This window comes from Rhinatrema bivittatum, chromosome 1 (genome assembly GCF_901001135.1).
Source record: "Rhinatrema bivittatum chromosome 1, aRhiBiv1.1, whole genome shotgun sequence".
Classification (NCBI taxonomy): Eukaryota; Metazoa; Chordata; class Amphibia; order Gymnophiona; family Rhinatrematidae; genus Rhinatrema; species Rhinatrema bivittatum.
Genome location: NC_042615.1, coordinates 35,885,159 through 35,911,126, shown reverse-complemented (window position 1 = coordinate 35,911,126; position 25,968 = coordinate 35,885,159). Strand labels below are relative to the sequence as shown.

Below are 25,968 nucleotides of genomic sequence, written 5' to 3'. Positions count from 1 at the left end.
TAGAAAATAAGGCTATTGGCTTTCGAAAGGCAACCTTAATAGGTTCTCTCTCGGCATCTTGCTTTCTGTTCTGGGAAGGGGTTGTTTTCATTTTCCCTTCTCTGGGTGGCTTTGCCTTTGAATGGATTTTTTCTTCTCCGCTGTACTCTATACCTTGCCGAATCAGGGAGCCCATCAGGGAGGAGCATTCACTCCGCCATCTTGTATTGCTGCAAAGCCAAGCTACTTCATGGCATGCAGGGAGCTGTCCAGAAATCTGGCTTCCCACAGTGTCGACATTGTATTTCCTCTCGGAATCTTCTCCCCAGCAGCAGGTAAGGATTTCTCCTATGTGAGGGGAACACCTTTTCTGATACCTGCTGGGCAAAACACACATGCTTTCACTTTGCGACCGTGCTTGCCAATTAGTCTTAACCATTGCAGGAATGCATCTATCAAGTCTGTATCCCAAATGGTAGGTATAAATTCAAGTATGAGACCCATACTGTCTGGATATCTGAGTTATGCAGAGGTTCTCTAGCACAACTTACCCTAGCTATAGCTGCATGCTTCATTGGGTGGGGAATCTCGCAAAAGAGGGCCTGCACCCAAATTGTAGTCACTTCGGCATCATCATTTTCTCTTTAAGGTGTAAGACTGACAGTGGGGCTGTTTGTTTGGCTGCCAAGGTGGTTCATGTCCATGCAGGTGGTTTTTTCTCTCTCGTATGTGCATGAGGGTTTTGGAGCTTGAAGCCCTAGGCCAGGTGAGAGAGCAGTCTGTTCTGGTCAGCCTGAACCTGATCTGGGACACTCAGGATTTCCAGGTTGGAGGAGAAGTCCTGTTTTCCACAGGGATTGCTCCTTGCAGCATTCCTATTTCCATCTCCCAGCGGCAAAATTTCTGGACTTCTTTCTCATACGTTTTCACCTTTGACTGGCATCTAGGGTTAGTACTGTTATTTGCTTCTCTGTTTATGTTGCTACTTAAGTACTGAGAGGAGGTTGGGCCTATGGGCTGAGTCAGTCTCGATTGAAGCTTTCTGACTGACGTTCAGCAGGGAGTTGGTACAGTTTGGGGTATCGCTCAACATCTGTCTCCACTTAAAGGCTGTTTCGTTGTCCCTGCAGCCCCGGGGTCTGCTTCCTTGTATTTCTTCACATCTGACTTCTAGTCAAAATTTCAAGGGCGTGGTCTTTGACGTATGACTTCAAGGGAAAGGTATACCATCCTTTTCCTGATTTTGGCCAAAATCTTGATTGAAATGCCTTTGGCTTTTCATGCGCCGATTGGTTGGCCAATGTGCTTCCCTTTTTGCCTGGGCTCATCCTGCCGGGTGGGCTTCAGTTGACGCTCACCACTGTTCTCTAGGTCTTGGTGTGGTGCTCCCATTAAGGGGTAGTTCTTTTGTGCCTCGGCACTCTTATTGCCACTCCATCTCACCTATGAGGTCGGGTCTTTTGTTGTAGTAATTCGGCAGGTGGGGTCTGCCACGGACCCTGATGCCTTTTTCCACTTTTTCGAAGCAGGTACTTGGGTTCTTTGCGCATTGTCTCTCACGGCCAAACATTGGGCATAGCAATGGATCATCAATCTGTTCTTGCTCTTGAAATGCTAGTGATCCACAAATTTCTTTCTGGAGGGCTCTCTAGCCCCAGATTCAGTTGTCTTTCTGACACCGGAGAAAAATGTGTGGTCTTGGTCCAAGAGCTCGTCTCTTGGTTAGTGATTTGCGCCCTTTCCTGTCCCCAGGTGGAACTAGGCCTAGTGGAGCATGTCGGGGTTCACTGTGCGGGAGCTCGGACTGTGTTTGTTTTTTTGTTTTATTTTATGCGGTGAAGTGGGCTTCTTGCCACACATTGACATCACATCTCTGCTTTTGGCAGGGATCATTGCCACGCAACAGGTTTTTTGTCACTCCATCTGTCCTACGGGTATCTTTGAGGTGTAGAACCAACCCCTTTATCTCCTAAAGCACATTTTTGGGTCCAGCTGCCTAAAAAAAAAAGGGGGGGGGGGGGATAAAATGGTTTCTTCTGTCAACCACTCAAGTGGTATCTTTCACACCTTGGGATTTTCCCCCTTTTACTTGTTTTTGGGCAGCCTTTAGCTTGGGATATCACCCCTATATGAGGGCTGCCATCCTGCCTGTCCTCGGGGAAAAATGAGGTTACTTACCTGTAACAGGTGTTCTCCGATGGACAGCAGGCTGCAGTCCTCAGGATTTCCTCCCACCTCCCCTGGGAGTTGGCTGTTCCATGCCTTGTCTTTATCATGGACTGAGGGGGTCCTGCCTGGGAGGCAGGGAGGAGACTACAGCTGCACGTGCTCAGTAGAGCACGCTGAAAGCTCTAGAAGCTTTGACATCAACGTTCTGTGCCAAGCTCTTGTCGGATGATGTCGCCCATGGGTGGGGCCTGACATCCTGCTGTCCTCGGAGAACACCGGTTACAGGTAAGCAGCCTCATTTTAACAGAGGGCTGAACATGGTGGCTCAGAGTAACATACTTTTGTTGAAACTTACTGTTCTCTGCCATGTTCTTTTCAGGAATTATTTTTCAGTCGAAGTAATAAAATTGTATTTCAAATACATAATTAAATGTTGCATAACAGTAAAATAAAATTAAAAAAGGAAAGGAAAAATGGTATGGTCTGGTGGCTGAGGCAGTGCTCACGCTGCCTACACTCTCTGGGTGAGCTGGGGCTGCGGTGGAGGCAGCGCTCACGGTCCCAGAGGGAAGGGGTCTCTGCCATTGTACATTTGTGACAGCGGCAGACTTGTGCGTGTGGTCCGGTCCGGTCTGTGGCTCCTGGCCAAGCACCATCACAGTAATGTCTGGGCTAGATGGTGAACGGGGGGAGAGAGGGTATTAGGAAAAGAGGAGAGAAAATCCTGCATATTTGTTCGTGAAGGCTTATTTATTTAAAACTCGTGTACCGCTCTCTACAAACTTTGCCTGAAGCGGTTCACAAAGTAAAGTTTACACAAATGAGGTAGAAACGTGCAAATACAAAAATATTATAAAAACATTAATAACCGATTGCACTCAGCATTTGACATGTGCCAGGCCTTAATGACAAATGGTAAGATTAGGATTGTCCAACTATAAATTGAAAAAGTTACTGCCAAGTTAAATAGGCGCTATAGCTTATCAAATGCCTATTTAAATAAGAGTTTTTAAGTTCTTTTTGAAATTCTTTCGGTTGGAGGACTCTCGTCCCAAAGTAGATCTGTTTCAATTGAATTCCACATGAGTAGAAGACAACGTCTAGGCCAGAAAACAAGACTATTATAGTGCTAATAAGTTTGAGACTAGCAGCTCCAGGTGCCGTGTGCTTGTAACTCCAGTGTCTCCGGCTGAGAATGGCCTCTCCTCTCCCACTCGTGCAGCGTGCAGCTTTGCGTGATCTCTCCGGTTTCATGGTTTTTCTCTTTACTCTGTAGTGGAAGTTTTCGTCCCTCCCTGCGTGTCGACCCCCGAGTTCATCCATGCTGCCATGAGGCCTGACGTGATCACGGAGACGGTGGTGGAGGTGTCGACTGAGGACTCTGAGCCCATGGACACCTCTCCGATCCCCACGTCCCCGGATATCCAGGAGCCCATGAAAAAGAAGAAAGGTAATCTGACCCGCTGAAAGTGCTCTGCGTTGTCGTGTGCCATCTTTGCGTAGTGACGCACAACCTCGAGGTGCATTTTGTTGGCGATTTGTTATGCTCTTCGTGGTGTTTTGAGGCTGTTGCAGGTACTTTTCAGGGTGTAAAATGTAATTTAACTAAGGGCAGGCAGGAGTTAAGGTCACATGCTTCTCAACCTCTTATTCTCTGTACAGTGTTTCCTTATACAGAGGAACAGCAGTGAAGTCTTGTACTGCACTAAGCTGATTTTATTTTAATATATAGATGGGATTTGTAAGGATAGATGCTGCAAGAAATGCCATTTTTATAGCATTCTCCAACTTAACAAAACAGATGTTATACAGCAGCTGTATTAGTCTTTTAGGAAACTGGAATTTTCCTAGGCTATAATGGGTCCAAACCACACTGTGCCCTCCTTCAGATAGGAGGAACCTTTGTGGCCTCAGAAGTTCATTTACTCTATCTTTACAGTGTGTAAAGGTGCACGGGTTTATAGACAGTTCTTTTCCTCTTGCCGTCATCCTCCAGCCTGTGTGAGGCTGAGTGTGTAGGGTGCTCCTTCCTCCAAAGCTCATCTGCTTCTTTTTTTTTTTTTTTAATCAGCCAGAAAATATGCCTTCTCCATTGTTCCTTGGGAGGTCTGAGGCGTCTGTGGGTCAGAGTGGAGCTGGCATTGGACGCAGCCCTGGGGGGAGCTGGATTCTGCCCCTGCCTGCTCTGGAGGGTGGGAGGGACATCGCCAGGCCTCAGAGTGAAGCTGCTGGGAAAGGGCCACACGCAACCGAAGGGGAACTAGTTCATTAGCACAGGACGAGACTGGATTACGATTGTTCTAAAGGATAAAAGAGCAGGAACAAGGAAAACGTAGTAACATAAAAATATATCATGGGCCCGTCTGGTCTGCCATTTTTCCAGACTCTCTCGTAATGCCACAGACCCTGCTCTGTCTCCAGCTTTAGCTCGTCCCAGGTTTTCGTGAATACTGTGCCTGTTCTGGCCTCTGATTGGGCGTGTGTACCGTGTATCCAGCACTGTTTCTGTGTATGTCACTCTGGAAGCCGCCTCCGTCCAGGGCTTCATTTACACTGGGCAATGTTTGTCTCTTGTGCATGATTCCCCGCCCTGCTCCTTGTAGCGCTGCACCATTTTGCCGACCCTTTTATGAACTGCTTGTGCTCTTGGCAACGTCGCTGCTTCCTGTTATGTGCGGACTGATGTAATTAGCGTGGTTTAAGCTTTGTTAGCAGGAGTCTGCAGTTGTATAGCGCTACAGATCAGGAAGGCAGACTTGATATCGAGTGTTCCTTCTCGTTGTGCTCTTTACAGCTGGTCGTAAACCAAAGACGCAGTCGCCGGCGTTCTCCAGTGACTCCCCTGATCTGGGGATAAAGAAGAAGCCCCGAGAAGGCAAAGGTAAAATCCTTTTCAGTACCTGCACTATGTTTGTTTAGCTCTCAGGGGATGGGGGGGCAGAGTGGCGGGAAGAAGGCATAATTCAGTTGATGACTAAAATTAAGATTTTTCTCTTTCTCCTACTTTCCTGAGGGGAAAAGGCTTATGAGATTGCTGTGCCATCTCCTTGCCTGCTCCCAGATATCTTTTTGTGTTTGGTGTTCCACCTGCGCTAGATTTTCAGGGCATATCGGGAGGGAGGGGTGTCTGTGTGTTCAGATCCACGTATATTCACTAAGCAGGCTCCTTTTAGTTTTGGGTGGCACTATCCTTTCTTCATTTCCCGAGGAGATATTGATATTTTAAAGTGTTCGGAAGCCCCTCCTGGCTAGCAGCGGTTTCCCTCTCTACCACTACTTATTTCTCAAGCACTGCCAGATGTACGCAGCGCAGTACGGATACTCGGAGGCGGTAGTCCCTGCTTGCACTCTACATGATGGGAAATGGAGAGAGAAGACTCAGGGAGTTTTTAGACTGAATTTGAGTATGGCAGAGAGAGAAAATGATGGCCTAACTCTGCAAATCTGTTCCAGGCACTCAGTGCAGCAAGGTGGAAAGCACAGAGGTGGGAGTTGGTGGTGGAGAAAGGGATATAGATTAGAGCAACTTGCTTAGTGAACGGGGTCCGAGAGGGGGAGAGTAGAAGACCAGATAGGGAATGAACACATTTGTGGACGAGTGAGAGAAGCTTGAACTGTCTGTGGACGCAGACAGGGAGCCAGTGTAGTGACTGAGAAGAGGGGTTTAGCTGGTCAGAGAGATGCTTAAGGAAAGATAAGTCATGCCGCTGAATTTAGAATAGATTGCAGTGAGGAAAGATGGCTCAGGCAGTGACTTTCATCAGGTTTTGATCAGAAAGGAGCAATGATGGACATACCTTTTGAACACTGTTGAACCTTTTGGTTTAAATAAGGAAACAAATTGGGGGTCATGTTAGGTTTCGATCAGTTGATCATGCATACGTTCCAGATAAGTAGATGTGATGTCATAGGTCGGCCTCCGGAGGGGGTTGGGTGAGCGAGTTACCCAGGTAAGAGGTTCTTCATGTTCAGATAAGTACAGAGAAGGGCGACCAAAATGATAAAGGGAATGGAACAGCTCCCCTATGAGGAAAGACTAAAGAGGTTAGGACTGTTCAGCTTGGAGAAGAGACGACTGAGGGGGGATATGATAGAGATGTTTAAAATCATGAGAGGTCTAGAACGGGTAGATGTGAATCGGTTATTTACTCTTTCGGATAGTAGAAAGACTAGGGGGCACTCCATGAAGTTAGCATGGGGCACATTTAAGACTAATTGGAGAAAGTTCTTTTTTACTCAATGCACAATTAAACTCTGGAATTTGTTGCCGGAGGATGTGGTTCGTGCAGTTAGTATAGCTGTGTTTAAAAAAGGATTGGATAAGTTCTTGGAGGAGAAGTCCATTACCTGCTATTAAGTTCACTTAGAGAATAGCCACTACCATTAGCAATGGTAACATGGGATAGACTTAGTTTTTGGGTACTTGCCAGGTTCTTATGGCCTGGATTGGCCACTGTTGGAAACAGGATGCTGGGCTTGATGGACCCTTGGTCTGACCCAGTATAGCATTTTCTTATGTTCTTAACATTTTTTTAATTGTATTGTTAAAGAACATAAGAAATTGCCATTCTGGGTCAGACCAAGGGTCCATCAAGCCCAGCATCCTGCTTCCAACAGAGGCCAAACCAGGCCACGAGAACCCGGCAACTATCCAAACACTAAGAAGATCCCATGTTACTGATGCAATCAATAGCAGTGGCCATTCCCTAAGTAAAATTGATTAATAGCCGTCAATGGACTTCTCCTCCAAGAACCTATCCAAACCTTTTTTGAACCCAGCTACACTAACTGCACTAACCACATCCTCTGACAACAAATTCCAGAGCTTTATTGTGCGTTGAGTGAAAGAATTTTCTCCGATTAGTCTTAAATGTGCTACTTGCTAACTTCATGGAATGCCCCCTAGTCCTTCTATTATTCAAAAGTGTAAATAACCGAGTCACATTTACTCGTTCAAGACCTCTCATGATCTTAAAGACCTCTATCATATCCCCCCTCAGCCGTCTCTTCTCCAAGCTGAACAGCCCTAACCTCTACAAAGGCATAGTCCATTAGCAGATGATTGAGCTGTTGGTGCAGTTCTGACTCCGTCTGCAGCCCATTGTGAAACAAGAGATGAGTTATTGTACTGTAAGCACCTTATGTCTGATGCTATGGCTCATATGTGACATTTTGCATTAAAGATAGATTTTTAACATATTCATCGAATTTCATTTTTGTGACAGTTGATTATAAGATGTTTTAGCCTCTGTTGTTTTTGTGTGATTTATATAAAAGACAGCTTTGCTTTTTATCAGTTTTCCTGTGTTTAATGTGCATTATTACATATGCCCCACTGAGATTAATGAGGCCTATTTTACTAAAAATGTGCGACTGCGCACATTCTGATTTGTGTTCCTGCTGTTTGCCTTTTCCTACTCTTGATGTGTAATTGCTACATTTAAATTTGTTTTCAATTATTTGTACACCGCTTTGGGTGGTCTTTGTCTTACAGGCTGAAAAAGCAGTTAAGAATTACAAATAAATAATAGCCCCTATAATCTGTGTGCCTTCCTCTAATAACTTTTGTGATTGGTATCCTGTTCACACCAGCTTTTCAAAACCTATCTGGGGGGAAATGAGGATTCAGACAGTATTTTATTTTTTTTTTTACTTTTGGGATCCACACATGCACATAATGGACATGCATATCCTGGGTAGTAGGATCCTTTTAGTTCTGGGTGAAATTTCTTGTTAAATGCAGGAGAGACTGCTATAATGAAAAGGTACACATCTTTAACCTTGAAAGTATGACAATATAAGACAGCATATATTGGAACGGAAAAGGAAATGTTAGAATTAGACCTAAATGGAAAGCACGAGAGTTAAGAAGCAGGCAAGTCCATGTAATGGTGCTTCTTTAAACATGGGTGCTCTGTAAATGTAGCTGACTCTGACTCACCTGAGTCCTTGAAATTGTAAGCAAGCAGATTGTATGAACAGAAAATGTGCACATAACACTCCCGCAGAGAGGGTGCATGCTGTTCCAGGACAGGGCAGCTATAAACCTCTCAAACATCATCTATTTCTGTTCAGTCTTCACTCAGGCTGCTTCTGCCTCTGTCCCTCTCACCTCCCTAGCTTCTGTGTCCACCCTAGTCTGTCTGTTCCTTGCATCACCATTTGTCAGTGTCCTCTATAATCCCCTACCCTGCTGGTTGGAAAAAGCATAAAGGCTGTTTGTTGTTAGTGAGCTTGCGAATGCGATGCTGGATGGTTGATCGCAGAACCTCTAGATAGCATTGCATGACTGAGTATTTAAAGCTGAAGGGCTGCAAAAGGCTAGATCCCATTCTTAAAAATGGCCTACCCTGACTAGAAAGAAATATTATGCTGTTTATACTACTGTACTTTAATTACATTTTAAATTAAATATATCAGCCTTGCTTAGGATCTTTTATCATATGTAGCTGTAAATTTTCTTGGAGTATGCATTGGTTTAAGTGCAGGGTTTCATTCACATGGAGCTGCTGTATCAAGCCCCTGAAGGAGAGATGTCTCGAAATATGACACAGTTCCAGGCATCTTTTAGGATATGAAAATGAATGAGAAGTATTGTTAAATGTACCGCAAAGAAATTTATTAAAAAAGTGTATTACTGGGACTAGTGATTATAGCTGTGCTTTACTGGTAATATATAGACCCTTGGCAGTTCACATGAAGATCCCTTTCAAACCGATACTCACCATATATGAAAAAATGACTGTTTCAGTGAATGTTTTGCATGTATTTTTGAAGTACATTCACTTTTTGCCTCTTTGATTGGTAAACTTAAACACTCACCGCAGTCTGTATATCTGCTCATTCCCCTGCCACCGCCACTCTCTGTGCAGATTTTAATGGACAGCCATAATCTGTTGCTGTTCACACCCTCCAATAGAGAAGTAAGCGCCTTTGCTTGTCCACTGCGGCAGTAGCCTGTGGGGAGGGTATTTCTGGAGCAGTTCACGTGCAAGACGTTACACGCCTAGGTGACCGACGTGAACGTTAATTTGTTGGGTGATTCTGCTTCCTCCTCGGCACGCCAGCTTCAGTCTCGTGCTTGAAAGCCACAGTGTGGACGCTCGCCTTTCTTAAGCTGCTGCCACTGCTCTCTCGTTTTTAGGGAACACAACATACCTGTGGGAATTCCTCTTAGAGCTGCTTCAAGACAAAAACACCTGTCCTCGCTACATCAAGTGGACGCAGAGAGAGAAGGGCATCTTCAAGCTGGTGGACTCGAAGGCCGTCTCCAAGCTGTGGGGGAAGCACAAGAATAAACCAGACATGAACTACGAGACCATGGGCAGGGCACTGAGGTAAAGGCTCCCGGCTCTGTACTGCTCGCTAATCATGGCCACACAATCTCCTCCGTTTTAAACATTCAACACTTCTTATATTAGACTACAGAAAATGACAAATGTTTCCTGCTGAAATCAGTGCAACACCTCTGGTCTGCACCGTATAGACCGTAAGAGCACATTACAGGACTTGGGGCTTGATTTGATGTAATATGATGAAAGTGGTAAATACTGGGCGCTTAAAATTTGGTGCCTGTTGCTGGCTGAGAGAAGCCGTCCTCTGCTGCAGGTTAACTTATCCCGGGCTACCAAGAGCAGCAGCTGCACTTGCCTGGAGATGCTGTAAGGTGGGGGGAGGGGGGGGGTTTCTAGAGGGGAGAGCAAAGAAATGCAAGCTCCTCCATAAAATAAAAAACCCAGGCAAAAGAAAAAAGAAGAGAATGCACAAGGAGAAAGAAGAGTAAGTGATAGGGGGAAGACGAGTTTCCTGGCTCCTGAACATTTAGAGCTCCCTATTCAGAGGCATTTTGCCGGATAACTCGCTAGTTTTCCAGCTAAACCAATATTTGGACACTATTCAACTAACATTTAGCCAGATAACTTAGGGGCATTTCGGGAAGGAGTTACATTACGGGGGGGATAAGGTATCCTGCTAACTCTGATAAACTTATCTGGCTAAGTATGGTTGCACCAAAGAGCTGTCCTTAAGTTAACCAGATAAAAGTTATATGGCTAACTTTAAGGTAGCCAGTTATGTTCAGAAGTGCGCGTGCACTATTGTATGTACCTTCCAAAGTTTATCTGGCTAACTTTGCTATTTGGATAGTAACTTAATAGTCACCAAGATTTCTGAATACATTATCCCTCCTCCTAAATATATGGGGATGTGGGATGAGCACAGGTCCTTCAATACTGAATGGAGGAGGACAGGTCAAAATTAGTCTGTTGCTGTCTCGGGAATTACATTTAATCTGTATGTCAGACCCAGGGCTACCCAAGCCCATCATGGGGACTCCAGAGCTGGTTGGGTTTTCAAGATCTCCACAAGGAATATGCATGAGAAGTCTCCAGTGTGTGTAAATTTATCTTATGCATGTTCATTGTCACCCTGGCTGCGGAGTTCCCAGGACAGGCTCGGGAAGTCCTACGTTAGAACAACCTTTCCCCAGACTGAATGTGGCTTGCATCCGTAGAGAGTCTTTAGTCGAGCAAAGCCAGCTCAGAGCCGCAGCTAAGAGTCGAGATCCGGAGATTTGCCTGCAAATCTAGCTCGTGCATATCCTGAAAACCTGGCCTCTTTCTGGCACTTGGGGACTGGCGGTCGCCATCACTGCTCCTAATGGGTCGAGGTGCTGTGTGCACACAGGCAGGCTGCTCCGGAAGGCACCATTTACTCCACCTTTCTGCCTCAAGGTCTGCCTTTCAAGTGCTGGGAATTCTGCCTTGGAGCAGATGCTAGAGTAGATGGTCTCCTGAGGTCATTTCCAGCCTTATCTTTCGGTGAGAGGCCGTTAAGATTCCCCCCTCATGAAGAAATAGTGATGCTCTTTTCAAATAATGACCAGATGTTTTAATGCTGTGGAGGCGGCAGGATACAACTGGGAGTGCTTTCTTTCATGCAGTTAACTTCTCTAAGAAAGATTAACCACATGCTTGCCTTTTTTTTTCCCCCTTCAGATATTACTACCAAAGGGGAATTCTGGCAAAAGTAGAGGGCCAAAGGCTAGTGTATCAATTCAAGGAAATGCCAAAAAACATTGTGATCATTGATGACGACAAAAGCGAATCGTGCAGCGAGGAACTGGTGATGTCCACAGATGACAAGTCATTGGAGCGAGTGTCTCTATCCTCTGAAAGCCTCTTAAAAGTGACCGTCCCGGCACGGGCAGCAAAGAACTCCTCTCAACAGCATCTGAGCAGGGCCACCAAGCCCATAGCCAGATTAGTGAATATTGCCTCCCAAGGACCAGACATTTCACCTCAGTCTCCTACCACCACTTTACCGATATCGGCGGCTCCAAGGTCAGTCCTGGAAACCCTTTCCTGTGTCCTGCACGTGGGACGGGGAGGGGAGGGGAGGTTCTCTCCAGCTGAACTCTCGGTTTATAGGCGAGGACTTGTCCATGCCCAGGCAGCCCACCCTTGAGGTGGCGGCCTGGGCATGGAACCAAAGACCTGATATAAATCCAAGATGGCGGATCTTCTTGCAAGCTCAATTTATTTGGAGTTTTAGCTTGGATCAGAGCTGCTTTTGTGTAATCGTTTTGACCATAAATGAAACCTACTACTTCCAGACTATTTCTCTCTTTTCAAGCTGTGAGTGCTTTTGCTTCAGAAGACCAAGTGCCAGTGAACTGAGCGAAGGTTGTGTGATGAAGTAGGAAAGAGTTTAGATTAACCTCTATCTCATAAAAGATGTAGCAGAACTAGAACAGGTATAGGGAAAGGTAGGTAATAAAAACGATAAAGGGAGTGCAATGGCTCCCTTATGTAGAAAGGCTGAGCAGACTGGGGTTCTTTAGCTTGGAGAAAACATGACTGAGAGGGATACGATAGAGATTTATAAAACCATGAGTGGGGTGGAACAGGTTATAATTTACCCTTTCAGATAGTAGGAGAGCCAGGGATACGTCATAAGACCTAACTGGTGGCAGAGAGAGGTTTAAAAAAAGGTTTGGACACATTTTTGAAGCACGGGTCCATTAACAGTCATTAGCCAGGCAGGTGTGGGGGTCACCACCTTTTTGCATCTGGGAAAGGGTGATGGAGAGAGGATCTTTCCATTGGGATATGCCGGGTGCTTTCAGGTGACCCAGCATTGCACTTCTTATGACCAAGGCTGCAGTTCTGTTGTTCCTGCAGGTGTACCTACAAGGACTCCAAAAGTGAGCATTGTGGCAGAGCACTGTCCAGACATGCCCACGAGGGCTGGCCCTGCCATCCACCCCTTTCTGTTATGAGGGAGATACACAATCACAACAGTCACAAGTTTTCTGTGGTTACAAGGGAAAACTGACTTCCCATCCCAGGACCCGTGGAAACCCGTAACTGGTCAAACTGAAGTCTTGCAAGAAATAGGGACAAGCATAGCTGTCCATGAGCTCGAGAACTGAAATATTTTCGTAGCATGTAGACAGATGGACTCAGAACCAGTGGGTTATGCACCTCTGCCAGCAGATGGAGACAGAGCAAGCTGACGTCACAGTATATATAACCCTGCAGCCTGCCAGTATTCTCCATCTCCACAGATGGCGGATGTGCATCTCCCTACTTGGGGATTGCTTCAGTTTTTAGGAGGAGAATTTTATAAGGAAAAATAAAAGCCCTGCTCTCCTGGCAGTGATACCAAATGGACCCTCCCCCGGTTGAGAATTCCTGAGACGATTTTTGTGGTCCCTCAGAGGTGTGCCTTGGTCTGGTAGCTGGTTGTTAAACCGGCATGGACTTAGCTGAATGTACAGCTTAAAGGCAGCAGGTGCAGGAAGCCGAGCACGGCGGTGATGGCAGATGCTCTCTCCCCCCGCAGCCGGAGACTGTCTCTGTACTCAGTCGGGAAGAGCTAAGCTCGGGTAAGTTTAAAAAAAAAAAAAGAAAGAGACAGAGAAGTACTTCCTGGGTCTCAGTGCTTATCGTGCCGTTCTGATGTTCGTTCCCGCTTCCGTTACGGTTAAGGAAACTGGATGGGCTAGGCCTTGCTGCTAGGCTTTTTCCTGTGCGCTGTGTGGTAGCATTTTGCGCGCTTTTCTGCGTGTTCAGCTGCCCTCTACAGGATCTTTGGTGTGTGCAGTGTGTCTGGCTGTGCGTCCGAATTGTGCATCCAGTGCTCCCTATGTGTACATTATAACACATACAAGTAGTGTGCTCGGGTTTGGCCCGGTGGTTCAGTGCCCTTAGTTTTGCAGCACATAGACTCGGGGGGGGCCTAAATTTTTGTGCGCATAATTTTTGTGCTCTTAAAAAATATATTTTTTTTTTCAGTGCGAATCGGCTGGACGCACATCTGTTAAGTGTACTGACAAACAAATTGTGCCAGTGATCAAGAAACCTACGAGCCTTTCCCTCTGTGCTGCCTGTCATATTAGGGCATGTCAGCCTGGAGTGCCCTCTAACGTGTCAGCACTGCTCAGAGGCTCAGGGAGAATTATCTTCCTCTGATTTTGCTAAGCCTGGTTCTTCCCAGCCTGAAGATGTCCTGGTTAAGGACTTGTCCAAAGGAACACCTGATCTACCATTTTACGGGTTAATATACTATGTTAAAGTTACTATCTTTTCTTCTTCTTGCTCCTAGTTGTACAACTCCTTGTTTTATTGTAACTGCATCTATACTATGTTTAGTACATATTATCTCGTTCTCTGTTACGGTTATCACCCCATTGTTTATTGTAAACCGGCTTGATGTGACATTTTCACGAATGCCGGTATAGAAAAAAATCTAAATAAATAAATAAATCTTGAAACTTCCTTGACTGGTTCCTCTGCAGGGGCCTCCCCCGCACAAGTGCCTTCTGGTTTGGCATGGATCCTTCTGCCTTTTCTTGGGCAGACTTTTTTTTTCCAAAGATTGCAATCCTTTCTTCAGGTGCAGTCCTCAGCTCCTCCCAATCCTGTCAGGTCAAATCCTTAGGCAGTGGCCCCCTCTCTCTTCGGTTTTAGGTTTAAGCGCTGAAGCACACCTTGGTTAGTTGCGGATATTCCCGATGGGAATCCGGATGCCACTGATGAGGCGGATCCTGATTCTGGAAGATGGAGACATTCCTCCAGGACTGGAGCTGTATAGGACTGTGTTATGGTTCTTTCATAGAGACGAGCTGCTGGCCCTGATTTCCCAGACTTGGAAAATGCTGGGAGTGATTGGGGAAGATTCCATGTCTGAGCCAAAGAAAAATCTATTTTGGTTTCCGTGCATAAAGCATTTTTTTTCCCCCCCTGTTATGGAAGCCATTCAAGAATTGATTGATCTTGAATGGGATGCTCCGGAGGCAAATTTCAATGAGAGTCCAATATTGGAAGGGCTGTACCCCTGGATCCTGTGGTGAGAAAGTATCTACGTTTTCCAAAAGTGGATGTGCTTATCTGTGTTGTCTCTAAGAGGACGACTATCCCCGTGGAGGGAGAAGCGGCTTTGAAGGATGTGCATGATAGGAGGATTGAGGCCATCTTTAAGCAAGTATTAAGTAGTGGCAATGACATTGCAGATAGCTTCCTGTTGTGCTCTGGTGGCTTGCTTTTGTCTGCTTCTTTCTCAGGAGGTTGATGATTTTGGAGTGAGTTTCAGAGTGGTTATGGAAACTGCTGCAGCCTTTTTAGCAGATGCGGGCTGCGGTTTGGTCTGTACCTCAGCTAGAGGAGTGGCTTTGGTAATAGTGGCCAGGCTTCAATTATGGCTGTGAAATTGGTCGGCTGATGCGACCTCCAAAGCTAATCTTACGAAATTGCCTTTTTTAAGGCTTGCTCTTGTTTGGGAGTGGGTTGGAGAAACTAGCCAGTAAGTGAGGCAAATCCCTGCTACCTCGGTTGCTGGAAGGAAAGAAGCAGTTGCAGTGCCCCTTTGGTATGAGGGGGGTCGTCTCAGGGGTTTCAAGTGGTTTCAACCTTACAGAGGGTAGACCTTTCAGAGGACTCAGCTTTTTGGCAGGTCTCAGTCCTTTCGTCTCAGACAGCCCAAGCGAGGTGCGGGCTCAGGTAGTGGATCCTCCCGAGCCTCACAATGAAGGTTTGCTGACCCACCCTCGGGAACAAGAGATAGGAGGACGTCTCTCTCTCTTTTATCAAAGGTGGGTCGGAGATCACATCGGATCAGTGGGTCCTGGAGATGATACGAGAAGGATATGCGCTGTCAAGGCTCCTCAGTCTGAGGGCTGTGGTTCCTGTGACTATGTCTCAAGTAAGTATGGGGCAATACTCCATTTATTTTGTTGTGCCCAAGAAGGAGGGCTCCTTTCATCCCATCCTGGATCTCAAAGGAGTCGACTGTCATTTGTGGATGACTCATTTTCGCATGGAAACTTTGTGCTAGTGATTAATGGCCATGCAATCGGGGGAATTTCTAACCTCCCTGGATCTGTCTGAGGCCTACCTCCATAATCCCATCCAATTGGAACACCAACCTTTTCTGCATTTTGCAGTGTTGGAGTGCCATTATCCGTTTTGGGTGCTGCCTTTTGGTCTAGCCACCGCTCCCAGAACATTTTCCAAGGTTATGGTGGTTGTGGCAGCAGAGTTAAGAGAGGATGGGATTCTAGTTCATCCGTATTAGGACAACTGGCTGATTCGGGCCAAGTCTGAGGAAGAGAGCTGCCTGATGACTCACAAGGGGATCTCCTTGTTGTAGGAGCTCGGTTGGGTGGTGAACCTAGCCAAGAGCAGTTTTCAGCCATCTCAGTCATTGGCATATCTGGCTGTTCAGTTTGACACGAGGCAGGGCAAAATTTTCCTGCCAGAAGTTCGGATTCAGATGTTGATGTCGCAGGTGCATCTTTTGGTGAGCAGTATACATTCAGCAGTGTAGTCCTATCTACAGGTACTTGGCTTGATGGCGGCAACCCTGAAAGTGGTGCTATGGGCGAGAGCGCATGTGTGTCCTCTTCAGCGCTCTCTGCTGTCTCGTTGGAACCCACAGTCTCAAGATTTCAGTTCGGCTCCATTTGCTGTTGGACATCTGTTCTCACCTCCAGTGCTGGTTGCAGGAGGATCAACTGAGAGAGGGAATTTCCCTGACATCGCAGGACTGGTTGATACTCACGACACTTGCAAGTCTCCAGGGTTGGGGAGCTCACTGTCGAACTAACGGCGCAAGGGTGCTGGAATTTAGAAGAGTCTCTCTGGGGCATCAATCACCTGGAAGCCCGAGTGATCCGGTTGTTGTGCTTGCAGTTTTGTGACAGATTGCAGAGTCAAGTGCTCCGAGTAATGTCAGACAATGCAACGACACTGGCTTACATCAATTGGCAGGGAGGAACCAAGAGCCAGCAAGTGTGGCAGGAAATAGACCAACTTATGGAGTGGGTGGAAGGGCATCTCCAGGTGATCTCGGCCTCTCACGTTGCAGGATAAGACATCATGAGAGCAGACTTTCTCAGCAGGGAGAGTTTGGACCCAGGAGAATGGGTTTTGTCTGAGAAGGCATTTCAGCTGATAATGGATCGCTGGGGCCTTCCATTCCTAGACTTGTTGGCGACTTCTCACAATGTGAAGGTCTCTTGATTCTTCAGTTGCAGGAGAGGTCCTTGGGTATATCTGCTCTCACGCAGATCTGGCCGGAAGACAAGCTGCTTGTATGCCTTTCCCCCGTGGCCCCTGTTGGGCCAAATAGTTCACAGGATCAAAGGCCATAGGGAGATGATGCTCCTGGTGGTACCGGATTGACTCAACAGATCTGCGAAGACTCTTGGTAGAGATCCCTCCCCCCCTTTAGTCTTCCACCTCACAAGAATTAGTTGCAGCAAGGTTCTGTCCTTCACAAAGATCTGACTCTGTTTTGATATATGGTACGGCCTTTGAGAAGGCTTGCTTGTTGAATCGTGGATATTGTTCTGCAGTAATTACCACCTTGCTGTGAGCTCGAAAGTTCTCCACTTCCTTAGCATGTGTGTGGGTTTGGCACATGTTTGAGGCTTGGTGTGAGGATTAAGGTGTTGCTTCTTGTTGAGTTAAAAACCCGCTCATTTTGGAATTTTTGCAGGATGGGTTCAGTAAAGGGTTGGCCCTTAATCCCTTGAAGGTATAGGTTGTGGCTCTTGCCTGTTGCAGGAGCCAGGTGAATGGTGGATCCTTTATTGTCTGCCCATTTTTGAAGGGAGTAAAACATCTTTGTCCTCCCTTGTGGTTACTGGTTCCCTTGTGGAGTCTTAACCTGATGTTTGATTTCTTGGTGGGCTCTACGTTTAGACTGCTGCGTAGCCTTTCCTTGTGGTTATTGACCTTGAAAACTAGTGTTTCTGGTGGCAGTATGTTCTGCGCATCGAATCTCCAAGCTGCAGGTTTTGTCTTGCCGGGAGCCATTCCATCGGGTGAAGCCAGGGCCGAATCAGTTGCGTACTGTTCCCTCTTTCATGTCGAAAGTAGTCTCCGATTTTCATTTGAATTAGTTCATTTCCTTGCCATCCCTGGATAAGGGAAAAAATGCGGAAGAGTATCGCATGTTGCGTCCCTTGGACGTCCTGAGACGTTCTGAAAGATGGATCATCTGTTTGTCCTGCATAGTATAGGAAAAGCAGGGCGAACAGTTTCATGGGCTCTACAATAGCTCGCTGGATTAAGGAGGTAGTCAAGGCCATGTATGTGGATGCTGAAAAGCCATTGCCTACTCAGATTAAGGCTCATTCCACTAGGGCTCAGGCAGTGTCATGGGCGGAGGTTAGATTGTTGTTTCCTGTTGATATTTGCTGAGCTGCGAGGTGGTCCTCCTTACACATTTTCCAGGTATTATTGTCGTCTGGATGTGCAGGCCCGGGAGGACGCAGCCTTTGCACGTGAGGTGCTGACTGGACTGCAGGCAGCCTTCTATCCTAGTCTGGAGTAGCTTGGGTACATCCCACTGTTCTTGAGTCCATCTGACTACATGCTAGGTAAAGAAAAATTAATAGATACCTGATAATTTCGTTTTCCTTAGTGTAGACAGATGGACTCAGCTTCCCACGCTTGGCTGCCGAATGGTTGCATTAATGGTTCTCCTATGGGGCTACATGTTCCAGGGGATTACTGATAAGTGTTCATCTAGTCCCTAAATTGGGATACATACATCATTGCATGTGTTCAGTGCTTCCTGTTGGTTGAGTATAGGAATGGTTGCTTGTTTTTTGCTAGTCTGTCCACAGTTGCTTTTGAAGAGAATACTAGCAGGGTGAAATCACTGCAGGAGTATATATACTGTGATATCAGTTTGCTCTGTCTCCATCTGCTGGCAGAGGTGCATAACCCACTGGGTCTGACTCCATCTGTCTACACTAAGGAAAACAGAATTATCAGGTAAGTAATAATTTCTTTTTATCACCCATCCAGGATTTTAGGGGATGTACAAGCTTACAAAGAATTTTTAAATTGATCATCATCCAACAAATGTCTTGAAACAACACCTAAAATCAAACAAAACAAACTTAAGATTGATATCTAGAATCCAGTCAAACTGTTCTTATCCAGAATTTAAACTAAGGCCTCTGTTTAAAGCATTTTTCCCCATAGACACAAATGGGAGAGAGCCTTTAGTAAACAGGCTCCTAAAAGCTTTCTGAAATAAGGTTTTTAAAAGGCAGTGGAAATGAAGAATCTTCCAGTCTAAGTTTCTTAGGAAAGTAATTCCTTAAAACTGGAATTGAACAGTTAAAAGCACTTTTTCTAGTCTTAGCCAATCTGTGGGCCTGGTTTACTAAGCTTTCTTTCCCCATAGACACAGAATGAGAGAAAAGCCTTAGTAAATTAGGCCAAGCATTTGTTTGACAAGTCCTACATTTATTTTATCCTGGTAGGCTTAATTAATATTAATGATGCAGGGAGTTTATGCCCGGCTCAGAATGGTTTAGTTTGTATAAACCCTGCTGTGCTTATCAAGTGTCCCTTTTGTCAACATGCATTGCCCCATAGTTAGGAACAGATGAGAGCAAGGTGCAGATCAAGTCTTCCCTCGTTTACTTGGCACAGGCCAATAACTCGCTTCTGTTAATTAGAATAATAAGTTAGGGAGGGGTTCATAGGTCCGAGTTCAAATTGGTGACTGAGACATGCTTCAGGTATGGCAGTACAAGTTATTTAACTGGTCCCTTTGGAGCAAGCTTTAATGTCCACTGGTTTAGCAAGTGTTCATCTATAATTTTAGAAATATTTTTAGGGACTGAAAATTTTTTGTTGTTTTGGTCTCGTGCTGTGTTTTGTCCCCTGCTTGTGACAGTGGCACTTGAGACCTTGGAATGGAGGGGGCAGAGCGGGTATCCTCTTGTGTTATGTTTGGGCCAGCTGCCCATTCACTCTGTGAATACTTCCAAGATAATGGTGGTACCAGTGTGCAAGAGACTCTGCCTCTGTTCTTCTGCGTCCCCCAGGCAGAGCTTGGCCATCTTCATGCCTTTTAAATGAGCTGCTCCCTTCACCTAATATGTTACACACCAGACTCGGAAGTGAAGACTCCAGTCTTCCTAAATTGATGCATCAATTCAGCTAATTGACAAGGTGTTTGTACTCCTTACCATATCCATAGACTACACCATCACACCGTGCAGGTTGTTGTTGTTTTTTTTAATAGTCTTATTTTTTTCTTTGTGATTTGACAGGACTGTCCGTGTGGCGATGCAAGTGCCTGTAGTAATGACATCTTTGGGACAGAAAATTTCCACGCTGGCAGTTCAGTCCGTTAATCCCGGTTCACCCCTATTAGCCAACACCAGTCCAACATCAGCAGTGACTCCCAAGGTGGTAATTCAGACGATCCCCACAGTAATGCCAGCATCAGCCGAGAATGGCGAGAAAATCACCATGCAGCCTGCAAAAATAATTACCATCCCGGCTGCACAATTAGCGCAGTGCCAACTGCAGGCAAAGGCTGGCCTGGCGGGGACGGGCAGTATCAATATCGTTGGAACCCCCTTGGCAGTGAGAGCACTTACTCCGGTGTCCATAGCTCACGGGGCACCGCTGATGAGACTAACAATGCCTGCCCAGCAGGCGTCTTGCCAGACTGCTCCCCGAGTCATAAGTGCGGTCATAAAGGGGCCGGAACCCAAATTGGAGGCAGCGGCTTTGAAGCAGGAGTGTGATGTGAAAACGTTACAGCTGGTAAAAGAGGAAAAGTCCTCGGATGGTAGCAAGACTGTGACCCATGTTGTGGTAGTCAGCACGCCCTCCACCATCACGCTTCCCGTCGCCACCATTAAAACAGAAGGCACAGTGAGGATTGAAAAGTGAGGGCAAAATCGGCAGCTAGGGCAATGGGGTGACTTTGACCGTGGCCATTTGTTGATTTATACTGACACGAGATGTTGCTGGGGAGAAAAAGTTATCAAGGACTTTAAAGAGGAAGCCTAGAAACAAAGGGGAAACCAAGAGACTTGCTGGAATCAAATCACTTGTCCCATGCTTCAGTGGGACTCAAACCCACCTATTCAGATGCTGACAGAAAACTGCCTAAAACGATGAATTTGTGAAGACGCCGAAGATGAAATGTAGAGTTTGAGAGGGACCAACCGGTTTTTGCTACATTTATCAAGTTACACTAAGTTGGACGTGGAACACTAATCCTGCGAGGTTATTTTATCCGGTGTTCAGTTGGGGAGGGAGGGAGAGAGGGGTAAAAGGGGGGGCTTCCTTATAAATTGCAAGTCCTGATGCATTTTGTTATGCATACCAGCAATTCCCACTGTGTGTGTGTGTGCGCGCGCGCAGTGCTCTCCTTAACTGGTGCTATGTGAAAGCTCTGCTGGCGGTTTTTCAGGAAGCGGCAAAAGAGAAGAAAAACGACTCGGTAGCCTCCACCAGAGGACGCCTAGAGGCGTTTGTATCATACACCTTAAGCAGATTTACTATGACAGCCTTAGACTGATTTTCAGTTTTCTTTCTTGAAATAAGCTAATGGCTTCTTTGTGTAAAGCTTTCATTTTTTTAATTAAAAAAATAAAAAAATAAAAAAAAAAATCTTGTACCTAGGACAGTATTGTTATAGAATTACATGTAACATATTTTGTATGGTAGTTACAATCTCATAATTTCTTAATTCTGGACAAGTTAGCAGCTGGCGTTTTTGGCTTTGCTCTAACCCGCCTGTGTCACTTGCTTTAGCACCTTTGCATACATTTCAGATTCAGCTCAACTCGATTCACTTGAAAGGTCACACGTACAGCATGAAACTTTTTTTTTTGTCAGGTAGTTCTAAACCTGTAAAGAAAAAAAATATATAATGTATATATATTTTTTTTTAGTTGATGTTGAGGGAAAGTACCAGTGTTCAGAATGAACTATAATAGTTTGTATATTCAACATTTGAAGTATATTCTATTTTGTTGTACTCTTGTTTCAAAGTGTATTCAAGTAGATTTTACTGAAATATAGAAAAGAAATTTAATCCATGTTTGGGGGTCTTATTTGCTCGTGTTCAGATAAAGTCCATGAAAGTGAAATCTGCCATGGCATCAGAACAGATGTGTGGTTGTGGTTATTGTGGCTGGGCCAGGAGAAAGCTTTGTTCTGTCGTAAGAATCCCAGCCCCTCCAGCCTTCATCTAATAAAATGTGTAGTGCACCCCCTTCTCCTGGACTGCAGTCCCAGATGGATCCTGCTCTATTCACACGCTGTCATGAGGGATGGGGGGGAGTGAGCCAGGAACCTTGATCTTCCTCATGCACACCACTGTGTGATAGGACAGCCATCTCGGCCGCTTCCTTCAACTGAGAAGGGTGGGTTGCAGGCATACTGCGATGTACAGTGGCAGAAATCGCTCGAGTTTCAGGGTCATTTGGCTGCCTACTGATGTGGTCATCGGCTACTGGATTTGTGCCACCTCTCTGAGGTCAGCCAGATGCTGTTAGACAATCATTTGATGTCAATAGTATTGTATGTTTAATACATTTTTCTTCAGCCAAGGACTGCGAAGAGACCATTGAGCACAAGGCCAAGTTCATCTAAAAAGTGAGTATGAGAAGATTTACAAGTTCTTCCAAAGCAAAACTGTTCATAGGATTGACAGCTATAGTTCCACCTCAGTGTGGATATGAGGAGTACATGCTTCCTCCCTTTAGGACTGAGACCAACCAGAACTCTCTCCCAAGAGATGATTGTTCCTCTGCTGGGCCAAATACGTAGTAATACTACTTTATAGTTCAGAATTGAGTGGTGGCCTTGAGTTGGGATGCCTTTTTTTTTTTTTTTCCAGCATCCCCTCAGAATAATTAATTCCTCTTCATTCAGGCAGGCCAGTCCACACAAGTGGGTTGTGCACTCCAACCAGCAGATGAAGATCACTGGCTCGCTGATATCGCCCTCATATAGCCTGCCAGTATTCTCCGTGTCCAGCAGACGGTGGACGTAGGCCTGTCGGGCTTAAGGCAGGTTGGCGGACGGAGCTCCTGAGCTGATTGCAAGGTCTTCCTCCCTCAGTTTGAGCATCCTGTGGAATTGCCAAAAAAATTTTTTGTTGGGGGGGGGGGGGGGGTTGTGAGGTGAAGGCTTGTAGCCCCCTTCGTCTGCAGACAGGTAAGGAAGCTTTGGGCTCAGCCCTCCTCCTTTTCTTGTTCATCCCCGCTGTCTTTCTCCTTTCTTCTTCCCTGGTTGACCCCCATAGACGTCGGGTGCCTCTGGTACGTGGCTGGCCGAGAAAGTTTGTTGGGGAAAAAAGAAAGAAAGACCAAAGGCCGGTGTCGTTCCCGCAATCGTGCACTGAGCGCTGGCTGTTGTGCTGATGGAGGAGGTTAGACGGCCTAAAGGACGGCGAATTAGGAATGCCGTGGGGAGAGCAGTGACAGCACGACGAGACACGCAGCGGGGACACAAGGCAGACACCATTTCAGAGGCAGCAGGCTATCTGTGTGCGGCAGATCCAAGATGTTGCCAGGCGCTCAGCAGGGGAAAGGACTCCCAATTTGTGTAGCCTGCCACACAAGAAAGAACAGTGAGCCTGAAATTTTCCCTTAGCTTGTGCCAAAAGTGTTTAGAGGCAAGGGGGCGGTACTTCCAGGTGCTTTTATCCCTGGATCACACTGTGAATCAATGAGCCAGTGGGGGCTCATTCCCGCCGGCAATGGATCTTTTGGGCCTTTAATGGATAGAATTTTTCAAAGGGCTTCAGTAATATTCCAAGGAGCAGGAGGGATCATGGTTGGATTAAGAACATGAGAAAATACCATACTGGGTCAGACCAAGGGTCCAGCAAGCCCAGCATCCTGTTTCCAACAGTGGCCAATCCAGGTCATAGGAACCTGGCAAGTACCCAAAAACTAAGTCTATTCCATGTAACCATTGCTAATGGCAGTGGCTATTCTCTAAGTGAACTTAATAGCAGGTAATGGACTTCTCCTCCAAGAACTTATCCAATCCTTTTTTAAACACAGCTATACTAACTGCACTAACCACATCCTCTGGCAACAAATTCCAGAGTTTAATTGTGCGTTGAATGAAAAAGAACTTTCTCCGATTAGTTTTAAATGTGCCCCATGCTAACTTCATGGAGTGCCCCCTAGTCTTTCTATTATCCGAAAGAGTAAATAACCGATTCACATCTACCCGTTCTAGACCTCTCATGATTTTAAACACCTCTATCATATCCCCCCTCAGTCGTCTCTTCTCCAAGCTGAAAAGTCCTAACCTCTTTAGTCTTTCCTCATAGGGGAGTTGTTCCATTCCCCTTATCATTTTGGTAGCCCTTCTCTGTACCTTCTCTATCACAACTATATCTTTTTTGAGATGCAGCGACCAGAATTGTACACAGTATTCAAGGTGCGGTCTCACCATGGAGCGATACAGAGACATTATGACATTTTCCGTTTTATTCACCATTCCCTTTCTAATAATTCCCAACATTCTGTTTGCTTTTTTGACTGCCGCAGCACACTGAACCGACGATTTCAATGTTATCCACTATGACACCTAGATCTCTTTCTTGGGTAGTAGCACCTAATATGGAACCTAACATTGTGTAACTATAGCATGGGTTATTTTTCCCTATATGCATCATCTTGCACTTATCCACATTAAATTTCATCTGCCATTTGGATGCCCAATTCTGACGGATTCTCATGGAAGGCCTCGTTCAAAATCACCCTTGCTGAGGAATGGAAAATGCTTGGCCCCTCCCTCTTCTTCCAAGCAGTCTAAACAGTGGAAGAGAGAGAGAGGGAGGACCAGGGGAGGAGGAGAAGATGAGTGTCTGTGAGAACTCCTGGGAGGAGTCTGGTTGCTCTACTGCGGATACCAGAGAGGTGGTTTTGGAGGATGGTGAAATTCCTGCAGATATGGAGCCGCATAATACTGAGCTGCAGCACTTTCATTGGGATGAGTTGTCTGGGCTGATAATTCAGATGCTAAAGGTACTGGAGTGTGAATAAGCAGCTCCGGATACAACTAAAGCACAGAAGAAAGATTCTATTATAGTCAGCTTGCGGAAGGCATCCTGTTTTCTTTTTTTTTTAATTTATATTTTATTACAATTTAACAAGAATATATACCATGTGATTACAAAGAATCAGATACTTAGACAAAAATAATACCAGAAAAATTTCCTTAAGAATACCTCTAGCAATATCTGTTCTTGCACACACAGATTAATTCAAGGAAATGTGGGAGACCAAGAGGAGAAAAATAAAGCAGATTACCTTAGGAAATACAAATACTTCAGATTTGTCGCACTTGTAATTGGAGTCACAACTTTTATATTACAACATTCCTTAAGAGAATATTAGGAACTCGAAGAAGAATCTAGATAGGCACGAAGTTGCATAGGATCGTTAAATACATATTTAGTATTCCCACATTAAATACAGCGACAAGGAAAACGCAAAATAAATTTAGCTCCCCTATTTATCACCTCCCCCCTCATAGTTAGAAACCTCTTTCTGTTTGCTTGTGATATCCGTGCTATATCTGGGAAGATTTGAATTGGATGACAATAAAATTTTAACTTCTGGTAACGGGAGTAACATTTCAGGACTTTATCTCTTTCCATCAGAAAAGAGAACTGCACAAATAAAGTTGCTCTCATGTCCATCTCAAAAGATTTTTCAAGAAAGTCAGATTAATATTTTCATCTCGTTGATTTTCCTCTCTGGGCATATCTCCTTGCATTAGCCTCTGGGGCAAATAATACATCGTCGATTATAGCTGGAATTTCTTCTGGTTTGAATTTTAATATATTCAAAAGATAACTCTTGAATAAATCCATAGGTCCCATTAATTTTGTCTTTGGGAAATTAAGCATTCTCAGATTCGCCCTTTTTCCTTTATTTTCAAATATTTCCATTTTGTTTTCAAACATTTTCTGACTATTAAATTTATTTGCACATTCTCAACTTCTTTTATTTTAGCTTCCATTATTCCAAGTTGTTTCTCCATGTTATTCATTTTTTCCTCTGTAGCCTGAGTTTTTGTTATCGCTTCTTGAACTGTTATCGTTAGAGTTTATAGACTTCTGCATTACCAATAATATATTTCTAATCTCTTCCAAAAAAGAGCTAGAGTTTGGGTAGGAGTAAAGAGGGTTATATTATTCTCCTTCACCGTTCCTACCTCTTTAAGGCCTTCTCCACCCTTACGATGTTCCATACGGGGTTGTGCTCTTTCAGTAGGAACCCTGGAACCCGAATCACCAGGGTTCACCGAAGGGAGAACCTCCTCTCTTCTCTGGGTCCCACTCTCGTCTAGTATGCTATCCGCAAAACTAGACCTCCCCGTCGGTGGGTCCAGAACAGTTGGAGCACCCAGACTTAACGAGGTCTCCACCGTCAGGGGGCTCAGCAGCTGCTCCCTGCTGGCCCCAGCGACTTCCAACGGGTGCGTTGTCGGCGTCCTCGCGAAAGCGGTCTCAATCCTC

At 45.5% G+C, this 25,968-nt stretch overlaps 1 protein-coding gene across 9 annotated transcripts in view; it reads left to right on the top strand.

Annotated features, from left to right (window-relative positions):
- Window positions 1-21,513, top strand: part of ELF2 (E74 like ETS transcription factor 2) — a 169,879-nt gene extending 148,366 nt beyond the window's left edge. For all 9 annotated transcript variants that reach the window (XM_029594444.1, XM_029594181.1, XM_029594612.1 and 6 more), the window contains 5 exons: window positions 3,425-3,598; window positions 4,943-5,029; window positions 9,293-9,485; window positions 11,145-11,489; window positions 19,730-21,513. In XM_029594444.1, coding sequence (XP_029450304.1) covers window positions 3,425-3,598; window positions 4,943-5,029; window positions 9,293-9,485; window positions 11,145-11,489; window positions 19,730-20,360 — 1,430 coding nt within the window. In that variant the 3' untranslated portion in view covers window positions 20,361-21,513. The remainder of the gene's footprint in view (window positions 1-3,424; window positions 3,599-4,942; window positions 5,030-9,292; window positions 9,486-11,144; window positions 11,490-19,729) is intronic.
- The last annotated feature ends 4,455 nt before the right edge of the window (window positions 21,514-25,968 follow it).